Genomic DNA, 20,489 nt, shown 5'->3' with positions numbered 1-20,489 from the left:
GTACCAAAAGCACCTACCGGGGTCCAAATGGCAGGTAGTTGCTACATGGATAACTTATAAATCTATCTCACTGCTGAGTAACATTCGTGCGGTGAAATACCGTGACAACAATGCCAGGACCATTGCAACTTCGTTCGCCAGTGCGGGAAAAGTTTCCCGGATGTGTTTTGATTGTTGTGGGATTCAGTTATGCAAGGAAGCTGCTGATATGCAAGACTGTCAAAACGTGAAAGTGAACGGTAAATAATTCCAGGAATCCATTATGACACTTATCTTACGGATCGACATTCTACAGTTGCACTGTGTGGATTTCAACCAGGTGAGAATCCATACGAACAACTCTTCAAGTCATCCCGCCAAAGCATCTCTCCATATTTGCCAGGAAATGAAACGGAAACTAGAAATTCGTGTTATTCCATTTAAAAATATTCCTATGAAGAGTCTTGATGCCAGTCCAGTGGATTTCTATAGCCTTAGGTTGTCCCCTTGTTGATCTCTCGCTAGCTGGCAGGGAGGAATGGGACCTATTTTCCTTTTCGTACTTCGACAGAGTTTGCAACAAAAAGAAATTTCGAAGTCGGCTCTTAGTTTAAAGTATTGGTGCCCACACCATCAGTGGTGGCAGCGAGGTTTCTTGTAAGTAAGTATCTTTCGAAATTGGTCCAATATAAACCTAACAACCTTCTATAATTTGGTACATAAGGCCTTGCTAAAAAGAAAACGAATTTGTCATTTATTTGCGCCAATTAATATGAAGCACGGAGAGGTAAGGAGCGCACGGAAAGGAAAAAGCTTGAAATATTGCCTGCGATAACATTTGGGATATGTCCTAGTGTTGAATAAGGCAAGGATACCAACATTTAAGGTTAGTAAGAAACTAAAATACTGAAAAACGGACGAGTAAGTACCATTACCTCTTTAGCAAAAACATGGAAAAATAAAAATAAAAAGAATGGCAGTAAGTTACTAAAGCTGGAGTGAAATTGGGCTTAAAAATGAATTCAACCTTACAATATATGCTACTCTCAAGTATTTTGACAATTCAAAAGAGTTTGTTGTTTTCTCTATTTTAAATCTTTACATTAAGACTTCATTCTTAATTATTTAATTTACAATTTGTATTACAATTGCCAAATTCTCGGTCAGTACACATTCTCTAGTCGAAAACTTCTAACCATATGGACCAATTTAAATGCGATTTTCGATAGCCTAGGACAATTACATATCGATACAGCTCTGTTTGCCAAAGAAAACCACTTACATTGGATACCACTTTCGAGGTTACTGATAAAAGAACTGTATGAGTTGGACAATATTTTAAAAGATTGTCGAGTGTGGTAACTGTTCTGAACACAATCAACATCGCTTAAAATGTAATTTGATTATGTCAGAAAACCCACTAAAATCCTCTTACCTGTTGACGATGTGGACAGTCTTAGCGATGGACGACTTAACCTTCTTCTAAAAGAACCCTGGCTCTTGTTATATTCTAGTATTGCTCTTTGTTTAGAGGTTAGCTTGTATGGTGTAACTTTCTCTTCAGCTAAAGACATACACAGCAACAGAACTTCCAAATCCTTAAAAGTAATTTAAGAATATATCTTTAGAAAGTAATATGTGAAGTCGGGAAATCGATATAATTTGTAATAATGTTTCGAATATTTTTAAAATAAAATTCTGGGTGCAACAGAACTCATATTTACCGAATACTAATTGATTGTGGTTTAATTGGCACATCAGCGACCAGGTTATATACTACCGTCAACATAAGGTTAATGGCCGATACATTCTGCTTGATATATTATAGATAGATATATAGGTATAGATAGGTTAGATCATGAATGCTGTTACTCCCTTGTAATTTTTAAACTAATAAATAAGGCGCTGAAATTTAATACCATGCAATATCCACAGGAGTACATTGTTTGCCAATCCAACATAAAGTTAGATTTTTCAAATGGCACTACCTATGGTTATTACATATTTCAAACCTACATGTTAAACGAAAACTAACAATATCATATCTAGTATCCAGTGATACAAACTAAGAATGTTACAGTACCAAAAACATCCAAAGTATCTTAGTATCTAATACTATAAGCATGATGTGACATATTTCGAATGAAGAGGAAGAAAGTAACCAGACATTGAAAGTTCACTTTCTTCAAAAGGTTTTATTTCAAGAAAACTGCTTACATAAGTACCGCATCCAATCACATAAATGGTTTTTAACAGATATGAAAATCGTAATGCCTTTTACAGCAATTTTGATATTTCAAATCGTTCTCGAGCTGTAATAACACTGAGTAAGTTTACAATACTGCTTCAAATTAAGTAATTCCGAGAACTTGTACATCTACTAAAAACTATTGTAGTGATGTTATAAAAGCAAAGGAAAGCAACAATTATTTTAAAATTTTCCTACAAATACGTCACTTTAAGAAAAATAGCAATTATTACCAATGTTTTTCACATCTTCGGAACGGTTTGATATATCAAATTACAGTAAATAGCACTATGATCTTTATATATATTAAAAACCATCTAACACGGGAGGGTCCCACAAGTTGTCCCTAAAATCTGATTGCCACATAGCACATCTGATAGAGCACTATGAGAAATGAAAATAAGTAAAATTTAAGGTGCTATGGACCAGAAGGATAGAAGCTAGGGGGCATCAAAATTTGAATATCCACAGAATTATTATCATCATGGAATTATGTGTGTTTAAAATAAATATCTTGAAAACCGATAAAGCAATCAAAACAAAAGTTGCACAATATAATGAGAACAAAATGCCCTATCGAAAACCATAAACAATGTTGCCAAGGTGAAGCCGTGTTGCCAACTGAGCATAAAAATATTTTATTATAAATAGCACCGTATACAAGTGTGCACAGATTTAAAATGCACTATTATCACTAAACATAACAGTGAAGTGTAGTGATACAGTGTTGCACACTATTGGAGCTACGTGTGCTGAAAGTGTACAATGGAGAAGTCTGATATGTGGCAACAGATGGTAATAAAAGAATTTGGGTTTCATACTATGAATTTAGTTCAAATGCAAAGCATAGATAGTATAACATAGCAAAATGTCAGCAGTGTCACAAAATATTGATGCATTTGAAAAACGAAATTGAGTGATGCCATTTTTAGGTGCTGTGTCAGCTTCGAAGCTATATAGGAGTGCAAAATGGGATTCGAATCACTATGAAAGAAAAAGATAACAATGAAATGTAAGGTAAAAAGTACAACAAAAACATGTCCGAGGTGGGATTGGAACCCGCGTTACCTAATATGTCGGTTGTCTAGCCTTCTAGACCAAACCGCTATCCGGTCCGACTAAAAACGAAATGAGGAACTAACAAAATAATTATATTTCCAATGTGAATATTGTACTATTACAATGTACAAACATAATCATATGGTATGTAGGAGGGGAAGTAAAAGAATATATTACTTAACACGAAAGACCAAACCAAGAAAGTACTCTTCCAAATACTGACAAGATAACCTGGAGAACCAGTTTACAGAATTAGAAAACAGGTGTTTCTTTCCTCGCGTGTAGCATTTTGTTTTCGCGAGTTGTCTGCTTATTCATCGGTACTACAGAAGTATATTGCAAAATCTTCACCTTTTTCTAATGCATTCTTTTATTACCCTTTGTTCCCACATATCAGACTTCTCCATTGTATATTTTCAGCACATGTAGCTCCAATAGCTTGAAACACTTTACCACTACACTTCACTGTTATGTTTAGTGATAATAGTGCATTTTAAATCTGTGCACACTTGTATATGGTGCTATTTATAATAAAATATTATATGCTTAGTTGACAACACTGCTTCACTTATGGCAACACTGTTTATGGTTTCCGATAGGGCATTTTGTTCTCATTACATTGTGCAACTTTTGTTTTGATTGCTTTAACGGTTTTCAAGATATTTACTTTAAATGTACATAATTCCATGATATAATTCTTTGAATATTCAAATTTTGAGGCCTTCTAGGTCCTATCTTTTTGATCCACAGCCCCTTAAATTTTGCTCATGTTCATTTCTCATGATGCTCTATCAGATGTGCTATGTGACAATGAGATTTTAGCGACAACTTGTGGGACCCTTCCGTGTAAGTAATTGGATGTGATATTTATATAAGTACCTTTTCAAAACAAAGCCTTTGAAAAAGTGAAATTTTCAATTAACAAAATACGTCGTGTGATCATCATAGTATTCAACGCTAACGTACTTTGGACGCAATGTCCTGTCCGTTTCATTTGCGTTCTCGTAGATACCTCCCTCCCTCCGAAGTTCGCTTTATATATCTATATATATATATACATAGATAACCCAACATAATATTACGTATTTTTCAAATGGGACTGCGTCAGATTATTATATATTTCAAATCTACGTGTTAACCAAAACTTATAATATCAAACTTACTACAAATTAAGGACGTTATAGTATCAGAGACATTATATCTATCTATCTATCTATATATATATATATATATATATATATAGATATATATAATGTCTCTGATACTATAACGTCCTTAATTTGTAGTAAGTTTGATATTTTAAGTTTATAGTAAGTTTATATTATATAGTAAGTTTGATATTATAAGTGAAATATATAATAATCTGACGCAGTCCCATTTGAAAAATACGTAATATTATGTTGGGTTGAAAACACAGTTAATCTGATGTAGAGTATGTCAAACAGTGTCTCCCTGTCGATATTTGCATGCTACGAAATTTCAATGTTTTGTATATAATGGATTAGAAGAGCATATCAAGATAAATGGTACACCTTACATATACCAAAGGACATGTCAGGTGGCCTGGGAATCAACAGGGACAACGCCAAAAGTGTTGCTTATTGTTATTTATTTCACTTATTTCACATTTTCAACGAAGGTGTGGAACGGCAACGTCCTCTTCGTTATTTATTTCACTAATTTCCTTCTTTCTTTCTTTTCTTTTTTCTCAAAGGGGTAACGCCAAATGTGTTGCTCTTCTTTATTTATTTCACTTGGCATTGCTCCAGAAATGACAGAGGCAACGCGAAGACGTTGCGCTATGTTATTTTACTCATTTCTTTATTTTGAATGAAGGCGTGGGGACGAGAACGTCCTCTTCGTTATTTATTTCACTTATTCCTTTAGTATCAACGAAGGTATGGGAACGGCAATGCCGAAGGCATGGAGGATGACAGGTGAGTCTGAAAAGAGAGTGGCATTACGGATTGTTATCGTTACATTTTCATTGAAATGCGCACCCTAAAGGATGAAGGCTTTCAGCGGCGTGCCGTCAAGGGGACTAGGGGACTAGGCTAGTCCCCTGGCATTTTTATTAAAGTATTTTGTGATAAATATATACCAAAGAAAACGAAAACATTGTTTGTATTTCTCTATTTTCGTAAAATAACACTATTTCAATTGTTCTGACACAACTTTAGTCAGCGCTCGTGTGCTGGGTGCGACAAAGTGGAGATCGGAAACGTTCGGGTTTTAATCGGCTTTTCTCGGGGAAGGGAACAGGGTCCAGCCAGCTAGTCCTCATATCATGTTGTCTAAGTTCTAAGCACGGGCGTTCTGTCGTAAGCGAATTTAATGCTCGTTTGCTTTTTACAGTTAATAGTTTTAACGCTATTAAATTTACAGTATTAATCTTGACACTTTAAGAGATCTAGTGAAGTGTGAACTTTTTAGATTGTCAATATATTTTGAAAATGACTCAAAGAATAAAGTATGGAAGGGGACTCGTTTGAGAAACCGAGTCCCTTGCAGCAAAGCGATGGCGCAAGCAGTGATATTACTTCAATTGGTACAGGAGACAGTAGGGGTGGGGACCGGCCGTTTCAGTGTTGTATTCTGGACCAATTATTCATGGTATCATTTGGATTCCTTAATTTTCAAGAAAAGCAACAAATAATAACCAGTGGTAGAACAACTCCAAGCATTTCCATTTAGACAAAAATGAAAGATTATATACATAATATCAAAACGGATTATTTTGCTTTTTCGAAATAGTTAACTGCATGTAAGACAAGAAACAAACTGTATTGCTGGCCTTGTATTCTGTTCCACATAGAAAAGGACGTGTGGAATAATGATGGCTTTTGTGACATGAACAATTTTCACAAACCCAAGTTGCTCCAAGAAAAATGTTATTCACACCTGTCCACAATAACTAAATTGAAAACTTTCGGGAAACCAGAATTGATTTTCAATTGAGCAAGCAATGCAGAAGTTGATTCAAACCGAGAACTAATGAACCGATTGATTTATTCCTCTTGTTTTATGGCTAAACAAGAGCTATTATTTAGAAGTCATGACAAACAGGAAGATTCTGTCAATTAGGGAAATTATATTGAAGTAATTCAGTTATTTTCTAAGTACGACATTAAATGGACTTGCAGGGGCGCCTGAAGAAACTTTTCTAGGGAGAGGCCCATCTCCATGGTTGCTATGTTGCGTCTAATATTTCTGGTATTTAATATACGTGGTTTGCTATATTACGTATACATTTTCGTGAGCCAGAGGAAGGTCCTGGCCCCACCCTGCCCTCTCGTTCGGGCGCCCATGTTGACTTGTCATATTCACAGCATGGGAGTGTTTAAAGGAACATCAAACAGAATTCAGAATTATATTATTAAATGTGTTGGTGAGTAATTCTGGATAAAATTAAGTCAGAAATAAATAATACACTTCTTACAGCAATAATGTTGGACAAAACTACGGACATCGCAAAGATCTCTCAACATTCAATCAATACGTGAAAGACGGCAATTCATGAAAGATTTATTTGTTTTGCAGATGTTACTAGTGATTGCACTGCGACTGCTTTAAGTGAGCATGCTTTCCAAATTCTCTCTCATTTTAATTGTAAGCAAAAGCTTGTAGCACTAGGCTATGGATGGAGCTGCCACATTTTCTGGACATTTGAACGGTTTACGATCTTTTGTGAAAAGGTGTTTGAGTGCACTCACCATACACTGCTATCATCACAGACTCAATCTCGTTGTTCCACAGTCTGTTAATCACATCAAGAAATGTAAAATATTTTTTAGAATAAGTGGCATTCCAAATTTCTTTTCATATTCATCGAAACGCTGTAACGCGCTTGCTGAATCAGAAGTAACTAAGCGATTTCCAACGGTTGCCACTATAAGATGGAATTACAATTCCAAAATTGTGAATGGAGTAAATGAAAATCAAATAGAACTCTCACGGTGTTCTGAGAACATTGTAGAAGATTCAGATAATTGCGACACCGAAGCTTTCATGACTACAAAAAAGAAAAAAAGAAAAAAATGTGTGTTATCATTGAAGGATTTCAATTTTCCATTTCTACTAAAAGTTTTCAGTCATTTTTTTCTTTTCGCGCACGGATATACTATTCAACATTCTTTAAAGTAAAACCTTGGATGTGAAATATTGCATCCAGAAAGTACAAAAGATGGTATCTCAACTTAGAAATGCAAGAAACAATTTTCAAGACTTATAGAAAAGTAGAATTGGATGACAACGGAAACCTTCTAATAAAAGATGTAAAGTAGATGACTTAACAGATTCAGAAATTAAATACGTGCGTCTCTTCAATGACATTATTGATACTGTGATTTCAAGATCTCAGTGATTTACAATTTCTTGAGCTGTTAGATTTAAAGAATTTTCAGTGCTTGAAATCTCGATTTCCTGATTGCTTGTTTTTGACCCTTAAATCAATTTACGGGAGTTTTTTTTTTTTTTTTAATTTTAACAATTTGCGGAGTGAATTAATATAGGTTTACAGACTCTTAGATTTTTCAAATAAAACTATGACTGAAATTATCCACTTCTTGAAAGAAAGAGGCTTGGTTGAAGAAGCGTTTACAGAAACATATAAATTGTGTTATTTGGTGTCAACAATACTACTCAGGACCTCCACTCTATAGCACACATTCTCTTCGAACCTAGTCCCCTGTGAGAAAAGTCACGGCACGCCACTGAAGGCTTTACATACTTTTCATAAACATATTTTCCCCCTGCAAAGACAAGGAATTTCAGCTAGTATTACATAGAAGGGAATGTGAGTTTCTGTCTGATCACATCACCCAATAACTGGTGAACCAATTAAAATGAAACTTGGCATGATTACCCTCCCAAGGATCATATGATATTAAATTGATTAACATGCGTATTGTACGGGGGAGTCATGATTTATACGAAAAATCGAATCATGCAAGAACTAGTAAACCAATTAAAAAATCTTAGGCCTACCAAGAATTATACGATGTTAAATTGATTAAAATGCATCATCTTAAGCGGGAGCAAAGGGTAAGTGAGAAAATGGAGTAACGGCATGTAAAAATAATCGAAAACGACCAATACCAGTGTCTAATCCATAGTTTTCGGGATTGCTGAGATGAATAATGCCCCCCCCCCTCCGATGTCGTTTAAGTTCAAAGTCATCCCACATTGGCATGGGAGCGGTAGAAAGGAAATGACATTGCACATTTTTATCATTACAATTTCATTGTAATGCGTATGCATATCCTAAGGGAGGGAAGGAGAGACTGAAATACTTCTCATAAACCTGTTCCCTCCTCCCCAACTTCAAGGAAGGGGGTTGTAGCTAGTATATACACAAAGATTAACGTAATATTCTAAAACAGCATAAATCGAATATCAGTACTATGAAATGATAGAATAAAACAAAGAAATATTAATGATTAAGACGAACCTTGCCTCCTGAACCAATTACCGTCCACTCACTATATATCACTTTGTCTTTACACCAAACTTCAGTGATAATGAAGGTGGTTTGCATACTGATGGATATTTCGGTTTCTTCTCACAAGGGATGTGCGTGACATCGAACACTCAGAACCGCACGAAAATGTGCGTAGAATATAAATCGCTCTTCCCAAAAACAGTAGAATGAGCCATTCGCATGCAAAATTGCGCGTCTTACTACGAAAGACATTTGAAAGATAACTTATACAGGGTTTGGGAGAGAAACTTTGGAAACGCGAAGAAAGAAAATATTGATATAAGACAGAATCATACATATTGAAATGTCGTGATCAATTGCTATATTATTCCCCCTGCTTAAAATAATTATGCTATTTGAACAATATTGCTTTTCCACTGACCTTATAGTGTTGCCCCCTTATTCAGTTCAGACCTTAAAGTGTAGGTGTAGGATTTCAATGAAGTGGTCAAAGCAAAGTGGAATAGAACAAAATGCCCATCTGAGTAAAGCCACTTTTTTACATTCAACAGAACTTCTGCACTCAAACAGTCCAATATCAAACGCCACACTAATCAAATTTTGAAACGATAATATTGGTATGTCAAGATCGTAACCTGCCATTTGCCAAGCATATTGTAACATGAGCTTGTATTTCGCTACCGAAAGTTGATTGTATAGCACAGAATGAAATCTGATGATGAAATGATGATCGTGTAACTTTACTTGTGGTGTTTCACATTAAAAAATCAAAGATCCTTCTCAGGTAGAGCTTATATTCTCTACAGAAGTATACATCAAGAGGTTGGCAATATTTTATTGTCTTCGGTGGCAATTCTTTAGTGTAAGATCCTTGTTCGAAAAACTTCTATCTAACAGAGTATAATCTTTATGGCCAGACCACGAATTACACAACATTTAAGCTCTTCGCATCGTCACGTACATGTTCACTAAGTCAGTAGTTAGAAAATGTTTCGTATGTTCTTTCGTCATTTTAACACTTTTGCTTGCCTTCACGTGAATGTTTCGTGAACATGTTACTTCAAGTTTCTGTGAAACATTTCGGCCAAAAGTGCCTTGTGACTTCTAAAAACAGATATAGAGCTTGTTAGCTAATTTACCACTCATTGAAAAAGCATCATCATTTGTATAGCTGTGTGTAGAGCTATGGACAGAGTGCAACACACCAGCTGTAGTTTTCTTGCCTCTGTGAGACCGTGTTGATAATGAAGACATTTCATAATTAAATTGACTTTGGTCACTATCCCAAACATTTTCCTTGTCCACACTCACTTCTGTTACATATTTGTTTACTTCCCCTACAAATTCTTGTGCCTTCTGACTAACACTGTGATCTTCTTGTATGTCCTTACGTGTGATGAACGTAGTAATATGCCTAAAAGAAATGCCATATTCAGCCTTAAGTTTGTTGATAAAAGTAATCGAAGCTGTGAAATTGTCTAGTTCAATGTATTTAGACACTTCTAGTGCTCACACTTGCAGATGCGGATAGTGAACAGCAGATCCATACGCTCTTTCCTTATCAAATGGTGACATTACACACTCTTTTATCGTTTTTATATGTGACAACCTGTTTCTCTTGAAATGAAGTTACTCCTTCCGCTAGTCATATAATCTAATATTACCTTGCAATTTGATTTACTTCGAATGCACTTATAGCTATAGGAGTGAAGCCACGATTGTAAAAGAATTCATAAAGTTCTTCTGCATGTTGTAATCAATATATTGTAATATACTGGCTCTCGATATTTTGGGTGAAGAAGTTCGTACTCATTTTCACTCGAAAGTTTCTGTTGCTATGGTGATGAAAGTCCTGTACTGCTGGACGGACCAACTTCAAGTACGGGCTCTGTCTATTCTTCAAAAGCACTATATCTATTCCGCGTATTTTAATGTATTTCTGCGTTATTCCAATTGCATTTGTGAATTATTATGCTATATAACATATTCGCAAACTCCATATCCTAGACTCCAATTACTTTTCCATACTCAGCACGTCGTAACTTTGTCTCTAACAGTTTGACAACATTCATGAGATTAATTCGCCTCATGATACCAATGCACACACTTTACACTCTAACCCACAACCGAACACTCCAAAAGAAGGCTTCCTACTGCAGCTATACTATTCACACAATCAGAGTAAGTACTTGTCCGTGCAGTACAACATGCCACCGTCGAATGTAGCTAGCAGAAACAGCTTCGTTTTGCATGGCAATGACTCACACCACTGTTTTTTGGATGAACGATTTATAATCTAAGCACATTTTGGTGCGGTTCTGAGCGTTCGAGGTTTCCCACATTCCTTGTCAGAGAGAACAGAATCGTCACGACGACTACATATTTCTGGCTTAATTTCACGTCAATGATGCATGCTAGTGTCGATGAGGTGATCTTAGCTTGAGACTACCGCTACAAACAAGGCGTGGTTCTTTGAGATGTCCACAGTACTCGATTAAGCACTCTGCGATGCAGCAATCTCAGTTTTACGAGGACGCAGAATCGCCAGAGACTTCCGAGAAACGTCGGAAACTGCAGTTGCAGTAAGAAACTGGATTATGAAAGGATTTCCTGAAGCTTTCTCAGTTTGCAGTAAGAAACTGCAACATGAAAGGATTTCCTGAAGCTTTCAATACAGTTCAGAGAGGGAAACCGACGTATGACGTCAAGCTAGAACAGCTTGTTTCTGTTGTTCTATTCTTGTGTCAAGTTGCGCATTTTTGCATTGTTTGAAGGTTTGTATCTTCAAACTACAGAATATTTTTCTGAGACTTTTGGTATCTGTTATATTGGATGAATTCTATACGATGTTATCATTAAATTACAACTTTTGGTCAAAAAGAAAATGTTCATTGTCGGCAGTGCATGTCAGAGTTTATCGTTGTGCCCGGAAACAGCAGCTCGTGGCGCACGATGCCCTTCCAATCTCAGCAAACGCACAGCATAACCTTCCTAGGTGTCAGTGTGGGCTTGCCACAAACTGTGCAGCTTTTCTCCATTTTGACCACGATCGTTTCCGTGCTCTTGTAGGTTATTCACTTTTGATCACTCATGACCAACTGCTTCGGAAATGGCTCCAATTCTTTAAGTTTCAGTAGAGATTCGCAGATAGAAATTTGATAGGGTAAGATCGTGTGTCATTCAAACGTGAAGATTCTTGTTATAGTCAGCATTTTCCAAATGGCTTAACATTGCTTAGTGATGGATATTCAGGTCACTGACGAACGTTTGACTGCTTACAAGCCGGTTCTGCTCGACTTTTGCCAGATTATCATCCATTTTCTCTCTGATTAGTCGCTTACTGCGTGGGGCATTTTGAACACTGAAATTTCCAAAACGAAAACGACTGAACCATTTTTCGGATGTTGCTTTTGATAATGTATCTTGCCTATAAACAACATAAATTTCTTCACGGAACTGCGGAGCATTTGGGTCTAAATCGAAATAAAATTGTAAAATATGGCACAGTTTTGTGGAAAGTTCACTTTTCTTCATGCGCAACACCTTACCTCTCATTATAAGAATTCCAACATTTTCTGCATATCCACTAGCCTGCTGTCAAACGGCGTTAGGTTTGACCCACTACGACTCATATAGCCTGAGATTTAGGGCACTAACGACTTCTCGTAAGCAAAAGGCTCAATGCGTTTTAGAAAATGCATTAGCGGTTTCAAAGAATCACCTTATTACGACGACTTGAGTCAGGTAAAACCACAAATACAAATAGGTAATTTCAACAACTGAATCGACTGGAAACGAAACTACCTGTTCTCGTGAATGAAAAACACATACTGTCAACAATGATAATATCAGGTCTACTTTGCAGTTAGCACCGATACAGAAATTAAACAAGTATGGCAGAGGATTCTCAGTCATACTACACTCATTTGATATTGCATCATCAAATTTTCATCTTTTGGATTATTACAAAATCAACAAATTAAGCAGAATGAAGGAACAGATATCAGAAAATATAAAATTGTTTGACGAATTCTTTGAAGCAATACATACAGTCCTACAAAAATGGTTTTAATAATGTAGCAAATGAAGGTTGACATATTCAGTGAAGAAAATCACAGTACTGGTTAAGTAAAATACTAGTTCGTAAAGACTATTACTTTCTCTTTAATATGGTTTGGTAAAACTCACCTTCAACGGAGCTTTTATTAAACGGAAATTTATCTTAAACGAAAATATTTTACGGTCCCATGAATTTTGGGGCGAAAAGCATGTTAAATTCCTTTCATTACACGGAAGTTGTGTTACGCGAACAAAGGAAACCAAAATATGCTTTTAACGGAAAATTTCGAGTCCCGGAATGCAGCGTTTAGAAAGGTTTTAGATATTCTGTGAGAGGTTAGATATGTACAATACATTACATTGTCAGCGAAACAGATAGTGATGTGCGAAACAAAACCGACACAACAGATATAGATGCCTTAATTGAGAATTATACGGAAAGCTTGAAAGGAGTAGAAGAAATGGAAGAAGAGTGCAGGCTCAAGATTTGTCGACATGCTGTCAAAAGTTTAAAAGAACTGCAACAATTTGCCTTACGACGAAATGACACCGATATACAGCTAAAGTGTTTGTGAAAAGTCGTGCAGCCAAGCAATAACGTATACAGAAAAAAACTCCTCGACCACTAGAGAAAGAGCAGTAAATTTTGTAATAGAAATAAATATTGTAAACTGACTAAGGCACGCAGAGATCTTCATCCTTTTGTTGTTGTTGTATAGGTCTACTTTCATTAAGCGGAAACCAATTTCAAAGGGAAATTTTTGACTCGTTCGATTCCGCTAAAGACAGGTTTTATTTATATGGAACCCTTAAATATCTCTTTTAAAACCAAAAGTGTATCAATAACAATAATAACATATAATAGTCACTACGTTGCATTTTCACCATTAACTCTATTGTTTAATAATTATGTAAGTTTTACATTTATGTATATCGTATTCCTCCCTAACATTTTTGTATTCTTTATTACACAACTGAACCTAGCATAAGAGGAACGTATGACGCTATTTCTTCTTCTTAAAGAGTTATCTGAAACCGTTGCAAGTATTTTCGGATTCTTCTTTGTGCATAAATATGAATTTTATTTTAATATACATACTTGATGTTCATGAGAAAATATGGTCTTTATTCTGTTTGCTGTGCATATGTCCCCATTGTCTAGAATAACTCCAATCAGAGCATTAAGTCTACACTTTTCTTGTTCGTCATCTAGTGAGACACGAAATTGGAGATCTGATTCGCCAGACGCTTCCAGAACTTCTGATTTGAGACACTTTAGTAAGATCTTTTTCTCTGTTTTTAAATTCTTCAATATCTGAAATAAAATATACACATTTCAATTTTAACAGAAAAATACATATAAATATACACACAGCATTTTTGTAAAAACTACAGTAAATTTTTTTCATACAATATTAAAACTAGCATTTCACATCTGCCATAAAAATGATTGTTATATTTACAACCTAGAAGATTAGATTTCTTTGAATTACGAGTACATTGAATTTACTTTATAAGATTACTACCCAGCCTGTAAAATATCACAACTCTGAATGAGTCTGGAAATTCACCGGTAGAGGACCAGTGTGATTTTTTTAGCCTTTACATTCTCTTATACACAATCAACAACATAAAAATATATAAAGATCTTAAGAATTTCAAAATTAGAAATAACTTTCAGTATTTTAAGGTTTCTGTTTTAAAAATTTATCAAGTAATTTAGTTGTCCAGCATTATTAATTAGACATGTAATAAATAATGATAGTTCAGCAATGCTGCTGATAGTGTTTCATCACCTGCAAACACTCTTGACTTCCAAATATTGCCACTAAGAATTACTTTTATATCCATATGCAAGTGTTTCAAAATAAAGTTCTCATTTATAACTTATAACTGAAATCGACGTTCCTTGCGCGCGGAAAACAGGTTTCTAGAAACTGTTTGAACCTTCTTTCCGACCTTAGGATAAGCATTTCAATCAAAGTGTAATGATAAAAATCCGTAATGTCACTCCTTCTAACACCCACCAATCACTCCTTCCCACCCTATCTCGACGAAACTGAATTTGGACTAAAACAGCATTAGGAGTGTCACTATTCACCTCACAACCTTGAAAAATCTAGATTGGACATTAATGTTGGTCGTTTTCGATTATTTTTCCATGCCACCCACTTCCCACCCACACACCTCACTTTATGCCGTTTAGGGATGAATTTGGCCTTAAAAGAGATCTCACTATTCATCCCAATGACCCTAAAAACTATAGACACTAATATCGATCGTTTTCGATTATGTTTACATGTCCCTCCTTCCCCAAACGCTATGGGAGATGAATGTGAACATAACGGCATCGAGAGTATGTGTCACTATCCATGTCAGCAAGCACGAAAACTATGGATGGACACCAAGGTCCATCGTTTTCGGTATTTTTATGAAACTCCCTTCCCACTGTCATGTCAATACAGTAAAAATTAAAGAAGAAAATAATAAATAAAATAAAAATAAATAAATCAAATGAAAACTTAGTCCATGGTCCACTTATATGTCAAAAATAACCAAATTCGGCATAGTGGTCTAGGAGTATTAGGATGTCAAACGAGGGGAGAAGAAATTTGTTGTGACTGATATACAAGTACATACCTTGGCTATTTCTCGACGTAGTCACCATGAACCCCCAGACATTTCAGGTAGCGTGGCCCTCTGGAGGGAGGATGGAAATGACCTCTTTTCTCAAATAGTGCCGGGTTTGGAATCTGGATATCGTACGCCCTCTGTGTTAAAATCTGGCGCCTCAGAATACAGCCAGTCCAGAACTGATGTCTTGAGCACTTCACTGTCGTTGAAACGCTTTGATGCGAGCCAATTTTTCAGGTGATGAAAAAGAAGAAATCGCTGGAGGTAAAGTTGGGGCTGTAACGGGGATGACTGAATAGTTTCAATCTAAATCTTCGAATTGTCTCAACAGTATATGAGCATCTGTGTGTGGGCGGGTGTTATCATGGATCAGAATAATTCCAGAGCGTAGCATTTCTCTCCACCTATTTTGGATGGCACGGCGCAGATTATTCAGTGTTTGGCAATACATTCTGTTGTAATCGTTCGTCCTGGTTTCGAGAATTCCACAAGAATGACATCCTTTTGGTACCAAAACACGGTGTCCATGCTTTTGTAAACTGATTGTGTTCGTTTAAATTTCTTCGCTTTAGGAGAACAAGAGTGCCGTCATTTCACTGTCTGCTGCTTCCCAGTGGCGTACGATATCCAGATTCCAAACCCGGCACTATTTGAGAAAAGAGGTCATTTCATCCTCCCTCCAGAGGGCCAAAAAAAATCACGTACAGCTGTCATTCTTTGTACAGCTCTTTGTAAGCGTCTGTCAGCATTGTGGGCACACATCTCGCACACAGTTTGTGATAACTCAGCTTGTCACTCACAATTCGAAGCACTTTTTTTTTTTTTCCAGCCACTTCTGGAAACTTTGGCGAACTCAATTATTGTGAACTAGCGATTGGATCGCACTTTCTCGTTAACGTATTCCACTAAATCTGAACACTAGACCCTTCGCTACGCTCTTCCCGAAATTCTCTGCAACACCGCCTGACATCACTTTTACTTATTACTGTCGGTCCGTAAATGACATACAATTCCCGATGGATGCGTGGGATCCCTAGTTGGATCCCAGCTCGCGCCAAGTGAACTTTGGGGTAGACAAAAACCGTGTGCGTGGGTTTTCTCGGAGTTCGTCCGTTTCCTACCACTTTATTTATTCCACCAATCCATTCATTTCTCATCATCACCGTCTCCTTTAGCCTGGCCAGCAAAACCGTGGGAGCTAAAACTGAAAGATTTCATTTCATTTCAATTCAATTCCCGATGGATGTCAGCTGCATTCTGTCTTTTGGCGCTCAGAAATCGTATGACTATCTCACTTCAGATTTGGAATAATAAATCAAATTATTCCCATGCTATAGAGTAATTAGCTTGAGTAATAGGTAAGCTTTGGATAAGGTTTAATGCTTCATTACGATGTGAAGCATGTAAATATTGATATTTTTGAATATCTGGTATATCAGAATTATTGTCAATCAATGAAAGAAAACTGTCCCTATATGATATCCACTTTGTGTAATCACCGTGAAATACTATTAAATCAATTGTCGGTAACTTTACACTGGATGTGATACGTGAATCGCGTTTCGAATCCGTAGGTTCGATAAATGCATTATGAGCATTAATGATAGCTTGCATGCGAGATGTTACGTCAAAATAAGTTTCTTCAATAGCTGCACGCACATCTTCCTGTTCACTATCATCTGATTGTAACTCAATGTCATCTAAAATAATCTCTAATTTAGACCACACAGTTTCTGCTGTTCTAGGCGAGTGTTAATTGTTTCAATACTATGTTTTTGACTGACAAACTGATTGACAAATGAGCATATTCGTATTAATTGACCATTGTGAACTGCTCTTTGTTTTACCAGTTGAGATAGTTCAGCCAAGTAAACAAAATAATAGAATGCAAATGAACCAAAATAAATTTACACACTCAGCAAATTTTAGCTTGGAGTTGTTCGAAACATACCAGCAATACTGCCATCTATCGGACAAAATAAGGTCTGCGATGACGTAGGCAAAAACACAAGAAAATAACGCAATTAAAATGAAATAAACATCAAATGCAAATCATTAAAACGAATATCAAACACATGGTGAAACACATTCTTGCTTATGATTGAAATGGTATTATAGTAGCGCATAACCGTTCCCTTAATGCAGAATATTACTGTTCATTCTTGCAAAACAATCTGCGAGCAGCTCAAACGGAAACGACGACAATTTATGCATAACCCACCTAATATTCTGGATTACTATCCCCTTACTTTTTCGATTTAAGTTTTGAAATTTCGACCTAATCCGTAAGAAGAAGGAATCTATTCATGGGGTTCGCTTCAGAAGAACTGAAGACGTTCTTCAGGCGAGAGATCACGCTCTTCGTACCATCCAGAGTAGTGTTGTAAAATTTCCGGAAATTTTGAACCCGTTGGTAAAAAACCGTTTTTTTCCGGTTTCTATCCGGAAAAATTTGGAAAATAACAAAAATCTTTGTATTAGGTTAATTTTACTAGTAATGGAACCGTTTTTTTCCTCAAATGCGTTAAAGTGTTAAGTTGAGGAACTGCAATATTGCGAATATTTTTTAAAAAAAAGAAGCAATCGAAAATTAAACTGTTGTAATTATTCTTGAAAATTAATAGTCTGTACTCATTTTCTTTATATCCTTTTTAGTCGTTTATTCGTGATTGTGAATTAATTGCACGACTTTAACAGTTGTGTACAAATCTACCATCATGAAGCGTTTCTGTTGCAACAAATAGGGCTCTTGAATGAAACTGAGGTCTTAATATGCTCTTTAATCTAGTGAAATTTTGTTAATTTTAAGCAAATTATTGCTTAAAAGAGAGAGCAGTAGGCAAATTTCACTAATACTCATGCACTAAAACATATACAGTAATTACTATTATTTAATATTCTAATATAGACTTTTATATAAACTTTATGCACAAAATTTTATATGTAAACAAATACTTGTTTTCTAGCGTGACAAATTGTATAAAAATAAAAGTGACTATATTTGTAACTTAACAACTTTTGAACCACCAGACCGATCTCGATAAAATTTTCAACATAGATGGGGTTCGGGCCTAGGATGGTTTTTATCAGTTCACTTTGAAGGTGTAACTTGGAGGAAGAAAGGGGGATATATATATTGAAAATGACCAATATTAGTGTCGAATCCATAGTTTTTGAGGTTGTTGAAATGAATAGTGACACTTCCGATGCCGCTTAAATCCAAATTCAGCACTGCAACTTAGGGAAAGGGGAGAGCATGTATATATATATATATATATATATATATATATATATATATATATATATATATATATATATATATATATATTTATATAAATGATGGAAAATGACCGATATTAGTGTCGAATCCATAGTTTTTGGGGTCGCTGATATAAAGAGTAACACTTCCGATGCCTTTGAAATCCAAATTCAGCGTCGTAACTTCATTGAGGGGAAGGATTGATACATAAAAATGATCAACAATGACCAATATTAGTGTCGCTGAGATAGTTTTTGGAGTCACAAAGATGAACAGTGACACTTCCGATGCCGTTTATATCCAAATTCAGCCCCGATCAGTACTCCTAGAGGGGAAGGGTCACATGTAAAAATAATTGAAAATGACAGATACTAGTGTCTAATTCATAGCTTTTGAGGTCCCTAAGTTTTGGTGCCCTTTATGTCCTAAATGAAACGTATTCTCTCCGTGCGAAGAACGAGTATTTTGCTATTTAATAGTAACGAACGGAAGTTTCACATGTTAAATTCTTTAATATATTTCTCTCTATTCAAATTTACACTTGTGTGGTGTATATGTATGTGTAAATAAGATCATTTCTCTTTCTGAGTTGTTCGAAAAATATACAAATAATAAAGACAAATTTTTACCAGAAATCAGAAAACTAAAAAGTAAAATTAAAACCTGTCGCTCTAAGTACTTTTTTTTGATAGCGAAATACATTATATATACACGCTGCAGACACGTTACAGCAAATAAGATTAACATCGGGCGAAGAAATAGTTTTTAAATTATATTTTCCCGTTTTTGCCGATATTTCTGAAAGAGTATTTTTAATGGGTTCAAAATTTCCAGAAATTTTACACAACATAAGTAAGATCGTATCTCCATAAAATATATATATTTGATTTTAACATGCCGGTATTATGCCACTATTAAAACATCAACCTTTGTGTTCTAAGATTACCTACGTAAAAATATTCTATTTTGATACAATATGGTGTGCATATTTATTAAGAATCTCACACAATCCTCACATATATATATATACGTGTTTGGCAATAGGTTTCGTAAAATAAAATCATTCGATTTTGTTGGACACAGGGGGTAATTTTTTTATAGGATTCGAAATCTACTTGAATTTGAAATACGTCAATCATGGGGTAGTGAATCCACCCCTCCTCCCTCTTTCCCTGTATGGTAAATAAAATATTTCCCTAAAAATTTCGTTAAAAAATACTCCGATTTTTATACACAATGTGTGTTCTTTACCGAGATTAGAGACTTCTTTCATAGTTTGAAGTTGAAATTGGTGAGAAGCAAGAGGAAGGGTCGCTTATTTCTACAGTGCATAGCATCATCAGTTTATAGTTTAATTAATATACTGACATTGTTAAGAACTCTCCAAATAGTCCAATAAATTTTCTCAGAGTGTAATAAACAAGTATTTGAAGCACACGTTCAAAGTGTAGCGCAGGTTTGCTCAATTTGATCTGAAAGTACCGCAGCACTGTTACAACAGTCCCTGTTCTTCTAAATTCATTGTGCAAATTGTCTTTTAAATTGCGATATGTTTAATATTGAACACACAGTTCGTGCTGGTTAGCTATAACTTCTACCATTTTCAATACAAGCTTGAGATTGTCGTTTTCTCTCTTTCTTATTCTTTACATTTCAAATAATCCTTTATATGAGTTTATGAAAATAACTATATTTTCTTACCTCTTCATCACTTGACGCCTGTAACTGACACTTCCACATTTCCATCTCGACTTTATCTGTTGCCAGTCGTTGGTTCTGATAGTTCTCGCTCTCTTCTAGCAAAGACCCAT

The 20,489-nt window shown here is 35.6% G+C and overlaps 1 protein-coding gene across 1 annotated transcript in view; it reads right to left on the bottom strand.

Moving 5' to 3' along the window:
• The window catches only part of LOC145678387 (spatacsin-like), a 159,311-nt gene extending 138,828 nt beyond the window's left edge, over positions 1 to 20,483 (bottom strand). The window contains exons 1-3 of the mRNA XM_081748468.1: positions 20,380 to 20,483; positions 13,885 to 14,100; positions 1,415 to 1,577 (exon numbers count right to left, since the gene is read on the bottom strand). Of these exons, the coding sequence (XP_081604594.1) occupies positions 1,415 to 1,577; positions 13,885 to 14,100; positions 20,380 to 20,424 (424 nt within the window). The 5' untranslated portion in view covers positions 20,425 to 20,483. The remainder of the gene's footprint in view (positions 1 to 1,414; positions 1,578 to 13,884; positions 14,101 to 20,379) is intronic.
• Positions 20,484 to 20,489: the final 6 nt, after the last annotated feature.

This window comes from Thermobia domestica, chromosome 2, assembly GCF_964235325.1.
Source record: "Thermobia domestica chromosome 2, izTheDome1.hap1.1, whole genome shotgun sequence".
Classification (NCBI taxonomy): Eukaryota; Metazoa; Arthropoda; class Insecta; order Zygentoma; family Lepismatidae; genus Thermobia; species Thermobia domestica.
The sequence above is the reverse complement of the archived record's forward strand: the minus strand, read 5'-3'. Positions and strand labels throughout refer to the sequence as shown.